The sequence below is a fragment of the Panthera pardus genome, unplaced genomic scaffold (assembly GCF_024362965.1).
Source record: "Panthera pardus isolate Hobbes unplaced genomic scaffold, ASM2436296v1 HiC_scaffold_6, whole genome shotgun sequence".
Lineage (NCBI taxonomy): Eukaryota > Metazoa > Chordata > Mammalia > Carnivora > Felidae > Panthera > Panthera pardus.
In genome coordinates, this window is record NW_026526991.1 from 123,459,053 (window position 1) to 123,471,604 (window position 12,552).

Genomic DNA, 12,552 nt, shown 5'->3' on the forward strand with positions numbered 1-12,552 from the left:
AGAGTAACCAAACTAACAGTTAGTTCTTGAAAACATACATTTCATTGGCAAACCCTTAGGTACGCTAAGCAAAGAAAAAGGGAAAGGAAACAAATAACTAAAATTACAAACGTAAAAAGCACATCACAAGGGACACCACAGAAATACAAAAGATCATAAGTGGCTGTCATAAACAACTATCCACCAAAGAACTGGACAACCTAGACGAAATGAAAAAATTATTTGAAACACACAAATTACCAAGACTGAGTCAGAAAACAATAGAAAATCTGACTAGACCATTTTCTAGTAAGAGGACTGAATCAGTAATCAAAAATGACCCAAGGGAGAATAAATATTGTTAAAGTGACCATACTACTCAGGCACTCCACAGATTTAATGACATCTCTATCAAAATGCCAACAGCATTTTTCACAGAACTACAACAAGTAATCCTAAAATTTGTATGGAGTCACAAAAGACCCCAAATAGCCAAAGCAATCTTGAAAAAGAAAAAACTAGAAGTAGCACAATCTCAGATTTCAATTTGTGCTACAAAGCTGTAGTCATCAAAAATAGCATGTTGCTGGCACAAAAAACAGACACTCAGATCAAAAGAAAAGAATAGAGAGCCCAGAAATACACCCACAGCCATAAGATCAACTAATCTTCAACAAAGGAGGCAGGAATCTGCAATGGGAAGAGGACAGTCTCTTAAAGAAATGGTGCTGGGAAGACTGGACAGCTACCTGCAGACAAATGAAACTGGACCACTTTCATATACCATATACAAAAACAAACTCAAAACAGATTAAGGACCTAACTGGGAGACTTGAAACCATAAAAATCTTAGAAGAGAACATTCATCATGATGATCACTAAGTAATGTATAGAATTGCTGAATCACTATATTGTACATTTGAAATTAACACTGTACGTTAATTACAGTAGAATTTTAAAATTAAATAAATTTTTTAACGTTGCAATTTCCGTCCCCACATGGGCATCTCCCATTACCATTACCTGATTAATTTTCCTCATATGATAAACATTTTACTTATTTCTTGTTTATTGTCTATATCCCACTTTTTTTAACGTTTATGTATATTTAAGAGAGAGAGGGAGGAGAGGCAGAGAGAGGGAGACAGAACCTGAAGCGGGTTCCATGCTGATAGCAGAGAGCCTGATTCAGGTCTCAAACCCACTCTGAGATCATGACCTGAGCCAAAGTTGGATGCGTAACTGACTGAACCACCCAGGCACCCCTACATTCCAGTTCTCAAATTCCACTAGGGCAAAGAATTTTTGTCACTTTGTCCAATGCTCACTCATGGCACATAAAAAGTGTTCAATAAATATTTGTTGAATGAAAACAAAAATGCCTGAAAGAAGAAAAGTCTAGGGCCAAACGGCTTCCTTGGTGAATTTTACCCAACATTTAAGAAAGAATTTACATCAATACTTCTCAAACTCTTCCATAAAATCAATTATGAGACAATACTTCCAAACTCATTTAGGAGGCCAGCACTATCCTGACAACAAAATCAGAAAAGAACTACTAGAAAAAAATTACAGGCCAATAAACTGATGAATACAGACGTGAAAATTCTCAACAAAATACGAGTACACTGAATTCAGAAGCCTATTAAAAGGATAATTCACCATGATCAAGTAGAATTTATCCCTGAGATGAAAAGATGGCTCAAAATATGGAAATGAATCCATGTGATACATTACATTAATAGAAAGAAAGAAAAAACTCATATGATCATTTCTATAGACAAAGGAAAGTTACTTGACAAAATTCAACGGTCATTCATGATAAAAACAGTTAAGAAATCAGGCACAGAAGTAACATATCTCACTATAATAAAAGACATATATGAAAAATCCACAGCTAACATCACCTTTAATGGTGAAAGGTTGAAAACTTTTCCTCCAAAATCAGGAACAAGATAAGGTACCCACTCTCACCACTCCTATTCAACATAGTACTAAAAGTCCTAGCTAGGACAATCAGTCAAGAAAAAGAAATAAAAGGCATCAGAATTCAAAAGGAAGATGTACGGTGTCTATTTGCAGATGGCAGGTTTTTATATAGAAGAAATCCTAAAAACTCAACTAAAAACCTGTTAGGGCAACCAACTAAACTCAGTATAGTTGCAAAATGCAAAAGCAACATACTTTAAAAGTCAATTGAGGGGCACCTGTGTGGTTCAGTAGGTTAAGCATCTGATTCTCGATTTCACCTCAGGTCATGATCTCACATTTCCTGAGTTCCAGCCCTGTGCTGGGCTCTGCACTGACAGCAGGGAGCCTGCTTGGGATTCTCTCTCTCCTTATCTCTGCCCCTCTCCTACTTGTGCCCTAGTCCTTGTCACAATAAATAAAAGAAAAAGTCAATAGAGTTTCTATACACTCACAACAAATTTTCTGAAAAATAAAGAAATTGATCCCATTTTACAATTGCATCAAACACAATAAAATACTTAGGAAAAAATTTAACTGAGAAGGTGAAAGATCTCTACTCTGAAAATTTTAAGACACTGATGAAAGTAACTGAGGAAGACACAAATAAATGAAAATATGGATTGAAAAAATTAAGTCCTAAAATGTCAATACTACCAAAAGCCATCTATAGATCCAATATAAACCCTATCAAGATTCCAATGGCCTTTTTTTTTATAGAAGTAGGAAAAACACACCTAAAATGGAATAAAAAAAAAAAAAACTCAAATAGGCAAAACAATCTTGAAAAAGAAGAACAAAACAGGAGGCATCACACTTCCTGATTTCAAGCTACAATCACCAAAATAATGTGGTACTGGCTAAAAACAAAGAAACAAATGGAAAGAACAGAAAACCCAGAAATCAACCCAAGCATAGACAGTCAACCATTACTGACAAAGAAGACAAGAATACTCAATGAAGAAAAGACAATATCTCCAATATATGCTGCTGGGGTAATTGGATATTCACATGTACAATGATGAAACTTGGACCCATATCTTATACCACTTACAAAAATTAACTCAAAATGAACTAAGACTTAAATTTGAGACCTGAAACCATGAAACTCCTAAAATAACCATAGAACTTAATTTTCTTGGTATAGATCTTGGTGATAATTTTTTTGGATATGACACCCTATACACAAGCAACAAAGTCAAAAATAATGTAGTGGGACTACATTAAACTAAAAATCTTCTGCACACCTAACAAAAACATCAACAAGGTGAAGAGACTACCTGCAAAATGGGAAAAACACATATTTGTAAACTATCTCCCAAGGGATTAAAATACAAAATATAAAGAACTCAAGGGCAAAAATGAATAATCGATTAAAAAAATGTGCAAAGAACATGAATAGACATTTCTCCAAAGAAGATATACAAAGGTGTTCAACATCACTAGTAATTAGGGCAATGCAAATTAAAACCACAATATTACTTCACACCTCTTAAAATGATTATTACGAAAAAGACAAGAGAACAAATACTGGAGGGGACGTGGAGAAAAGTTGCGCACTGTTGGCAAGAACGTAAATTGGTGCAGCCAATATGGAAAATGGCTTTGAGGATCCTCAGAAAACTAAAACTACCATGCGATCCAGCAATCCCACCTCTGGGAACATAGCCAAAGGAAACAAAAACACCAATTCAAAAAGATATCTGCACCCCCATGTTCACAGCAGCGTTATTTACAACCGGCAAGACATAGAAACAACTTTAATGTCCATCAATGAGTGAATGGATAAAGAAGTTGTGGTATACATACATACGTACACACATATACATATATAGAATGGAATATTATTTATTCATAACCAAAAAAAAATGAAATCCTACCATTTGCAACAACGTGGATGGAGAAGACATTGAAGACATTACGCCGAGTGAAACAAGTCAGAGAAATACAAATGCTGAATGATCGCATTTAGATGTACAATGCAAAACAAACAAACTCATAGAAAAAGAGATTAGGCTTGTGGCTCCCAGAGATGGAGGTTGGAGGGGGGTGGGAGGAGAACTGGAAGAAGTTGACCAAAAGGAACAAACTTCTGGTTACAAGATAAATAACCACTAGGGATCTGAGGTACAAAATGATGACCATAGCTAACACTGTCGTACGATATAAGAGAGGCTGGTAGCAAAGTAAATTCTAAGCCTTCTCATCACAAAGAGAAAAGGGTTTTCTTTTCTTCTTTCTTTTTATTGCATCTGTTTAAGAAGATGGGTGTTAGCTGAACCTACTGTGGTAATCATTTCACAATATATGAAAATCAAGCAGCGATCACGCTATATACCTAAAACTTATACAATGATGCATGTCAATTATTTAATAATAAAACTGAAGGGAAAAAAAGAAAAAGAACATTAGAGTTATAGTCAGCATTTACCATTCCAGTGGTAAATGACCTTTGGAAAATGACCACTTGATATCCTAGGGGCCTGAGGGCATGATGCCTCCTCCAAAACTGAAGTCTTCATCACTGGCTTCATAATTCCGATTGCTCAAAGTGGATATGAGGGCAACCATTCATTTCTGAAAAGTACCAGTCTTAATGATGCCTTTGAAAGGCTGTATGATGTGTGGTTAAGAGTGTGGGGTTTGGGGACGCCTGGGCGGCTCAGTTGGTTGAGTATCTGACTTCAGCTCAGGTCACGATCTCACAGTTTGTGAGTTTGAACCCCGTGACAGGTTCTGTGCTGACAGCTCGGAGCCTGGAGCCTGGTTCAGATTCTGGGTCTCCCTCTCTCTGCTCCTCTCCCCCTCTCAAAAATAAACATTAAAAAAAAATTTTTTTTAAGTTTGGGGTTTGGAAGCTGACTGCCTAGATTCACTATGAGCTTCCACCGCTTACAGACCTGGCAATGCTGGGCAAGTATGCACATCATAAATTTATTAGCCTCAGTTCCAAATCTACCCTTCCTTGCCCTGCTGGACTTTGTAAACATTTCTCTTTTGAACTGCTCATATGATGTTTGGTTTTGTTAGTAGCAACACAGGATGGATACCACAAAGCACAGTAGGGTAAGAAGCTTCTCTTTTGGGGTCCAAGTACTTTGGGGGATTTTGTTTGTTTTTGCCCCACCCCTTCCCGCAATTTAAAGTGACCCACTTACAGTCACCCTTCAATGAGTTTTGCAGGCATCTTGATGGATAAGTTCTTCCTTGGCCTACCAGCTACTAACCAAATCTAGCTCACAACATCCCAGCAAGTTTCTCTACCTTCCAATGGGTCCCAGTAACACCCTCTCCAATAAAGTATAAATGTCATTGTTGGGATATGGGGAGGCTGCACTCATCCAATTCACTCCTCCCTTGGATTCTCTGTCTCAGCACTAAAGGTAGTAGTTGGTCCACATTCGCCATTCCTTTCTTTATTGCTCTTTTATTTCTCGCTGTAGATAACCACTTTTTAAAATTACATAATAACTCTTTTCATTACACTTGCCTTGTTCAAACTACTAGTGTGGTTTCTGTCTCCTGAATGGACACTAATCGTTAAGAAAGTCTGTAAATGAGGCTAATAATAGTAACATCTTAGATTTGTTTTGATGATACAGGAGTTCATATGGAAAAAGTTCTTAAACCATGTACCTTTGGTAACAGTCTTAATGTATTCAGAGACAGGCTTACAACTGTTACTCCCTGGCAGAACTTTCAATGGACAGTTCTTCTGATATAGCAAGATAAAACAAAACATTTTAAGAAGTTTCTGCTGAGAAATGATCTACCTTCTAAGGAATATGATCTCCAATCCTTAGAGGTGTAACAGAAATTTATACACCTAATTATACTGCAACACTATTATACACAATGTATTTCTTCCTCCAATGGATTCTTGAGGGAAATCATCACATTTTATTCTTTAGTGAATCTCTTGGTATAAAATAGATGCTCAATATAAGTGGGCGATGAGTCATAGCACAGCTCCCTTGCCAATGTATCATAACCTAACAATGTCCCTGATTTTTCTCATAAATCTGATCTATATTCTTTTTATTTTATTTTTTACGTTTATATATTTTTGAGAGAGAGAGACAGAGCATGAGTAGGGGAGGGGTCAGAGAGATACGGAGACAGATTCTGAAGCAGGCTCCAGGCTCTGAGCTGTCATCAGAGAGCCAGGCACGGGGCTCGAACTCATGAACTGTAAGATCATGACCTGAGCTAAAGTCAGACACTTAACTGGGACACTTAACTGGGACACTTAATTGGGACACCAAATGAGGCACCCAGGTGTCCCAATCTGATCTATATTCTGCATGGATTGTTGGAAGAGTCTATCCAACTGGATGCTCCATCAAGCCTCATAAAAATGCCCATGACCCTACACTGCCTTGACTGAAAACTACTTGAGCTTCATTTCAGGTATGGGTGATCAATAGAATGTGATATTCTTATAACCTTCCCTCTTTTCTGACCTCATTGCCTTCAACAGTTTTTTTTTAATTTTTTAACATTAATTTATTTTTTGAGAGAGAGACAAAGTGCGAGCAGAAGAGCGGCAGAGAGAGGGAGAGACAAAGGATCCGAGGCAGGCTGTGTGCTGACAGCAGACAGCCCGATGCATGGCCTGAACCCATGAACGGTAAGATCATGACCTCAGCCGAAGACAGATGCTTAACCGACTGAGCCACCCAAGCGCCCCTTCAACAGGAGTTTTTTAAATACTTTTGCAAATATTGTCCACCAACACCATCCCCTTCTTTTCCTTCTTTAATAATTTTCCAAGGATGGTAGGATAACTTTAGATTCATAGAAGCTTAATGCAGAAAGAACAGATGCCCCGCCTTCAGAAAAGAAAAAATTAAAGTAGACTCTTAAAGATTTAAAAACATACAGAACTAGCCAAGATCTATAGTTTTAGGACCAATTTATTGGTACTATAGTTTGAAAGAACGTTCTTAGGCATTATACAGTCCTCTGCTACTAGAATGGCAATTATTTAGAGGAAGAGTACATATCCAAAAAGAATTTAGTAAAGGAATGTCTTCAACACACTCCTGTTCCTGTCTTTTGAGTTCTCTCTTGCATTTATTTCAAATTCTATACTCCAACACAGCAAAACTGAGGGTTACAGAGGTCTCTTCATTTTTTTTTTTTTTCCTACTGTTTTAAAGCTAATCTGGTTTGCTTTCAAGCACAAGTCATTTCAGTTGTACAGAGGTCTCCATTCTGGCTGTCTTCATTAAACAATATTCACCTGAGTAGTGCGCACTTTACATTCAGAGAGTAGTAAATACGTACGTTGACCCAAGGTCAACCACAGTTAGGAAGCTGATGATCCTTTTTCTGATGTATTGCCCAAAGGTCAATAGTAGGTTGCCTTTTAGTTTTGCTGATTGTTTCCTTCACTGTGCAGAAGCTTTTTATTTTGATGTAGTCCTAATACTTCGTTTTTGCTTTTGTTTCCCTTGTCTCAGGAGACATCTAGAAAAATGTTGCTACAGCTGATGTCCAAGACATTACCGTCTGTGCTGTCTTCTAGGATTTTTATGGTTTCAGGTCTCACATTTAGGTCTTTAATCCATTTTGAGTTTATTTCTGTGTATGGAGTAAGAAAGTGGTCAGTTTCATTCTTTTGCACATAGCCATCCAGCTTTCTCAACACAATTTGGTGAAGAGATGGTCTTTTTCCCATTAATTTTTTTTGCCCCTTTTATCAAAGATTAACTGACCACATAATTGTAGGTTTATTTCTGGGTTTTCCATTCTGTTCCATTGATCTATGTGTCTATTTTTGTGCCAGCACCATACTATTTTGATTACTACAACTTTGTAATATAAGTTGAAGTCCAGAATTGTGATACCTTCAGCTTTCTTTTTCAAAAGAAAAACAGGTCTATTCGAGGTCTTTAGTAGTTCCAGATAAATTTTGGGATTTTTGGTTCTAGTTCTGCAAAAAATGCTGTTACAATCTTGATAGGGACCATATTAAATCTGCTACTTTGGGTAGCATAGACATTTCAATAATATTTGTTCTTCTAATCCATGAGCATAGGATGTCTTGCCATTTCTTTGTGTTGTCTTCAATTTCTTTCATCAATGTTTTATAGTTTTATAGTCTTTCCCATGCTTGGTTAGGTTTATTCCTAGGTATCTTATCATTTTTGGTACAACCTCCTCAATGGGAGAAGATAGTTGCAGATGACATATCCAATAAAGGGTTAGTATCCAAAATATCACCCATCATCAGGGAAATGCAAATCAAAACTATGAGGTATCATGTCCTATCTGTCAGAGTAGTTACAATCAAAAACACAGGAAACAAGTGTTGGCGAGGACATGGAAAAAGGAACCCTTTTTTCACGCACGGCTGACAGGTATGCAAACCGATGTAGCCGCTGTGGAAAACAGTATGGAAGTTCCCCTAAAAGGTAAAAATAAAACTACCCTATGATCCAGCAATCACACTACTGGGTATTTACCCAAAGAATACGAAAACACCAATTTGAAGGGATATATGCACCCCTAGGTTTATAGCAGCATTATTTACAATAGTCAAACTATGGAAGTAGCCCAAGTGTCCATTGATTGATGAAGGAATAAAAAAGATGCGGTATATTCGTACTCATATTTGTTCTATATTTATTCAGCCATAAAAAGGAATGAAATCTTGCCACCTGCAGTGACATGGATGAAGCTAGAGAGTATAATGCTACGTGAAATAAGTCAGAGAAAGACAAATACCATATGATTTCACACATATGTGGAATTTAAGAAACAAATGAGCAAAGAAATAAAAAGAGAGAGGAACAAACCAAGAAACAGACTCTTAGCTGCAGAGAACAAACTGATGGCTACCAGAAGGGAGGTAGATGGGGAGATGGGTGAAATGGAAAATGGGGATTAAGGAGTACACTTGTTGTGATGAGCACCTAGTGACGTATGGAAATCTTGAATCACTATATTGTACAACTGAAACTAATATAACACTGTATTTTAACTACACTGGAATTTTTTTAAAAGGTCAATAGTAGCCTAATACTACGTCACAATGACTACATTGTTCACCTCATTTCATCCCATTAGGGAGGAATTTTTATCAACTCACATCATCACAAGAAGGGTAAGTACAATAGGTATTTGAGAAAGACCACATTCACACAACTTCTATTATAGTACACTGTTATAATTGTTCTATTTTATTATTATTGTTCATCTCTTCCTGTGCCTAATTTATAACTTAAACTCTATCACAGATACATATGTATAGGAAAAAAACATAGAATATACAGGATTTGGTACTATCTGTGGTTTGAGGCATCCACCGGGGGTCTTGGAAAGTATCCTCTATGGATAAGTGGGGACCACTGTGCACATAAATCTCAGCCAAATGACTAAGTGATTAAAGTACTGACTCACCACAGTTGGCTTCATCTGCTCCATTTGGGGAATCAGACGTAAAATCACAGAACTTGCTGGATGAAATAGAGCCTGCATCCTCACGTGGCACAAATCCAGCTTCAAAATTAAGAGATGGAGAGGACAAAACGTACTCTTCCCCTTCAGCGAATAAATGGAATGTATAATTGCTTTATGAATACTAGTTTTTAAATATGCTAAGGACACAGAAGCTAGATAAAAAGGCCAAATCAGGGGCGCCTGGGTGGCTCAGTCGGTTAAGCGGCCGACTTCGGCTCGGGTCATGATCTCGCGGTCCGTGAGTTCGAGCCCCGCGTCGGGCTCTGTGCTGACAGCTCAGAGCCTGGAGCCTGTTTCAGATTCTGTGTCTCCCTCTCTCTGACCCTCCCCTGTTCATGCTCTGTCTCTCTCTGTCTCAAAAATAAATAAAACGTTAAAAAAAAAATTTTTTTTTTTAAAAAAGGCCAAATCAGAATTCTGTTTTCATCCCGTGGATGGTGCTTCAAATGTATACATAAGGCACTAAGAATTGCTCTCAACTGTTATAGCCATTTGCATGCTGATTAAAGCCTTCCAAGGCGTTAATTCAAACACAGGGTCTAGGTAAATCTCTGGCCATCCTGCCCCACAAATATAACATAATTCATGACCAGTGGGACTTGCCTTATTGTTTAAGGCCTATTCTAGTGCCATCCCTAAGTTTCTGCCCAGTAATAACACTAAATTCCACAAGGGAGATCTTATAATTACCTATTGAACAAATCTACACAAACAGTAAAAAAGGTTGTTTTTTTTTTTTTTTTCTCTTTGTGTAAAACAATTGGCCTTTCAGGAAAAAGTCATAAAATTTTGTCTGAATTAGAATTATGCTCTAACATGGGGCACCTGAGTGGCTCAGTCAGTTAAGCGTCTGACTTCGGCTCAGGTCATGATCTCACAGCTCACGAGTTCGAGCCCCATGTCAGGCTCTGTGCTGACAGCTCAGAGCCTGGAGCCCACTTCAGATTCTGTGTCTCCCTCTCTCTCTGCCCGTCTCCCGCTCACACTCTGTCTCTCTCTATCCTTAAAAACTAAATAAACATCAAAAAAAATTAAAAAAAAAAAAGATTTATGCTCTAACCAACTAAGATGATACTTGGATCGAAGAACACATAAACTGAGTTTTGATTTCCTTTCTGAAAAGATTTCTCTGTCAGTGAGATCAAGTACTCTCAGAGACTTCTGCTAATGTTAATTTTAGTGATAATTTAAAACTTTTAACCACATTGTTGCCTCCAGTTGCATTCTCTTCAATGTCAACTTTCTGCGATTCCAATTCTGGTCATGTGGTATTTGATTCGGGGAAGGAAAATGCTAATCAAATAACATAAATAAGGTAATTCTGGTTAAACCCTCAAAAACATTAATCATTAAATCTGTTGCTTTGCACTCCTCAATGTCTATATCAAAACCACTACACATACAGAGCTTAGAAAGGTTTACTGTAAGTTCAGAACACATGTTCTGAATAAATATATGGCACCATATAAAGTTAGTACACAGACTTGTACAATCTTACCAGTGAAAGATGTCTTTAGAAAAAAGGACTATTAATTAAAATTCTTCAATCCAGTTCTCAATCCAGGACTGTTTCTCCTATATTATCCTTGATTACTGCACCTGGTTCCTGGAAGAGCGCTACTTTTCCATTTACTAAGTATGTTGTTTAATGAAACATAACTTCAGAATATGTGATGTGCCTCATTTCTAAATGCAAATAATATTCGTGCATACAGACAAAAAATAAATAAATAAAGTGCGGTGGTTTGCAGGCAAAATCTTTAATGTTGTCTATTTACTCCCCCTGGAGTAGGAGGGATCAAAGGCATCAGTGTTAGGATGACAAAGTATCCACAGGCATAATGTATGCTGTTTCAACCCATTCTCAGAACCGAAATAATGGTTGGACTTTCAAAAATGCCTATATGATTTTTATGACAATCTTTCTGTACCTTAATTGAAACGGTCTATGAAATATTTAGTCAAAGAATTAGCCAAACTCCATCTGTTACTTGAAAATACTATGTTCTGAATTTAAACAGAGAATTTTAGGGTCAGCATTTAAATTTTTGGCTGGCCTTAAATTACTTTTCCAAACCCAGTAAGTTTTTTTTTTTTTTAACTCCTAGGTAATTCTGAAACACGAATTTCTCTATATTTTCATTTGAAGTGCCAAACAAAATTAGGATAGAATTAAATTCTTACATAAGTGTTTTTATAATACGCAAAATAATTAAAATTCTTTCATAATTTTATAACTAAAAAACCACATGTGACAGTTTTAGCCACAAGGATAGAATATTATTGGAAGAGTCTCTAAAGCCTAGACTGTGAAACAGCACATACATATTTCAAAAATATATTTCAGTTTTGAAGGATATGTGATATAATCCACATCCTGGTATTAGCTATTAGTGAGCCATATTACTGAAGGACTCTAATATATTTTAAATTTTGGTATCAGGAGGAACTAATTATTTTAATGTTTAAAACTGCAGGAACTACAAAAAAAAAAAAAAAAAAAAAAAACAAAACAAAACCAAAAAAAACCAACTCACCTTTCTTTAGTATGCTGGTACCTGGAAGTGACTTATCTGAAATTTCACATTCCTGAGATATACTGATGTCATCTAGAGCAACAGTAGCATTTGATGATAAAACAGCAGCTTCTAAAATCAACTATAATTACAGAAAAACCATCATTAAAAATATACCATAAGTGTCTTACAATCCTATATCTTTATGTAGAGAAGCTCATTTGCATCTGTCCCACCTTTCAACCTAATTTTAGAGAACCGTTTTGACCAGAACATTCAAATTATAAATTTATAAAGTCATAACGGCTCTGACAGCATCTTATGTAACCTTAATGTCTTAGGTAACCTTGTTTCAATTAAAAGTTGAAACATTCATCACGACTGAAGGGTTGCCTTCCCATTGGAGCCATTAAGAGTCATATGCATTTAAAATGAGCTCTTTGGGGTAATCAACTGTGTGGTTTACAACTCAATTTAATTGAGATATGAATTCATTTGTAATGGGTCTGCTGGAGGCACTGATTCGTTTTCGAATCAGAATATTTAAATACTAATATATATTATGTATACATATAGAGAAACCCACTTAATGAGGTAAAACAGAATCAATAACCACATAGAG

General features: G+C 36.6%; 1 protein-coding gene across 2 annotated transcripts in view; it reads right to left on the minus strand.

Moving 5' to 3' along the window:
- MALRD1 (MAM and LDL receptor class A domain containing 1) overlaps positions 1-12,552 on the minus strand; it is a 770,287-nt gene that overhangs the window by 641,207 nt on the left and 116,528 nt on the right. The window contains exons 14-15 of one of the 2 annotated variants that reach the window (XM_053896000.1): positions 11,952-12,072; positions 9,355-9,453 (exon numbers count right to left, since the gene is read on the minus strand). In XM_053896000.1, the coding sequence (XP_053751975.1) occupies positions 9,355-9,453; positions 11,952-12,072 (220 nt within the window). Of the gene's footprint in view, positions 1-9,354; positions 9,496-11,951; positions 12,073-12,552 lie in introns of both variants that reach the window. The other variant, XM_019460623.2, reaches the window with a different exon arrangement.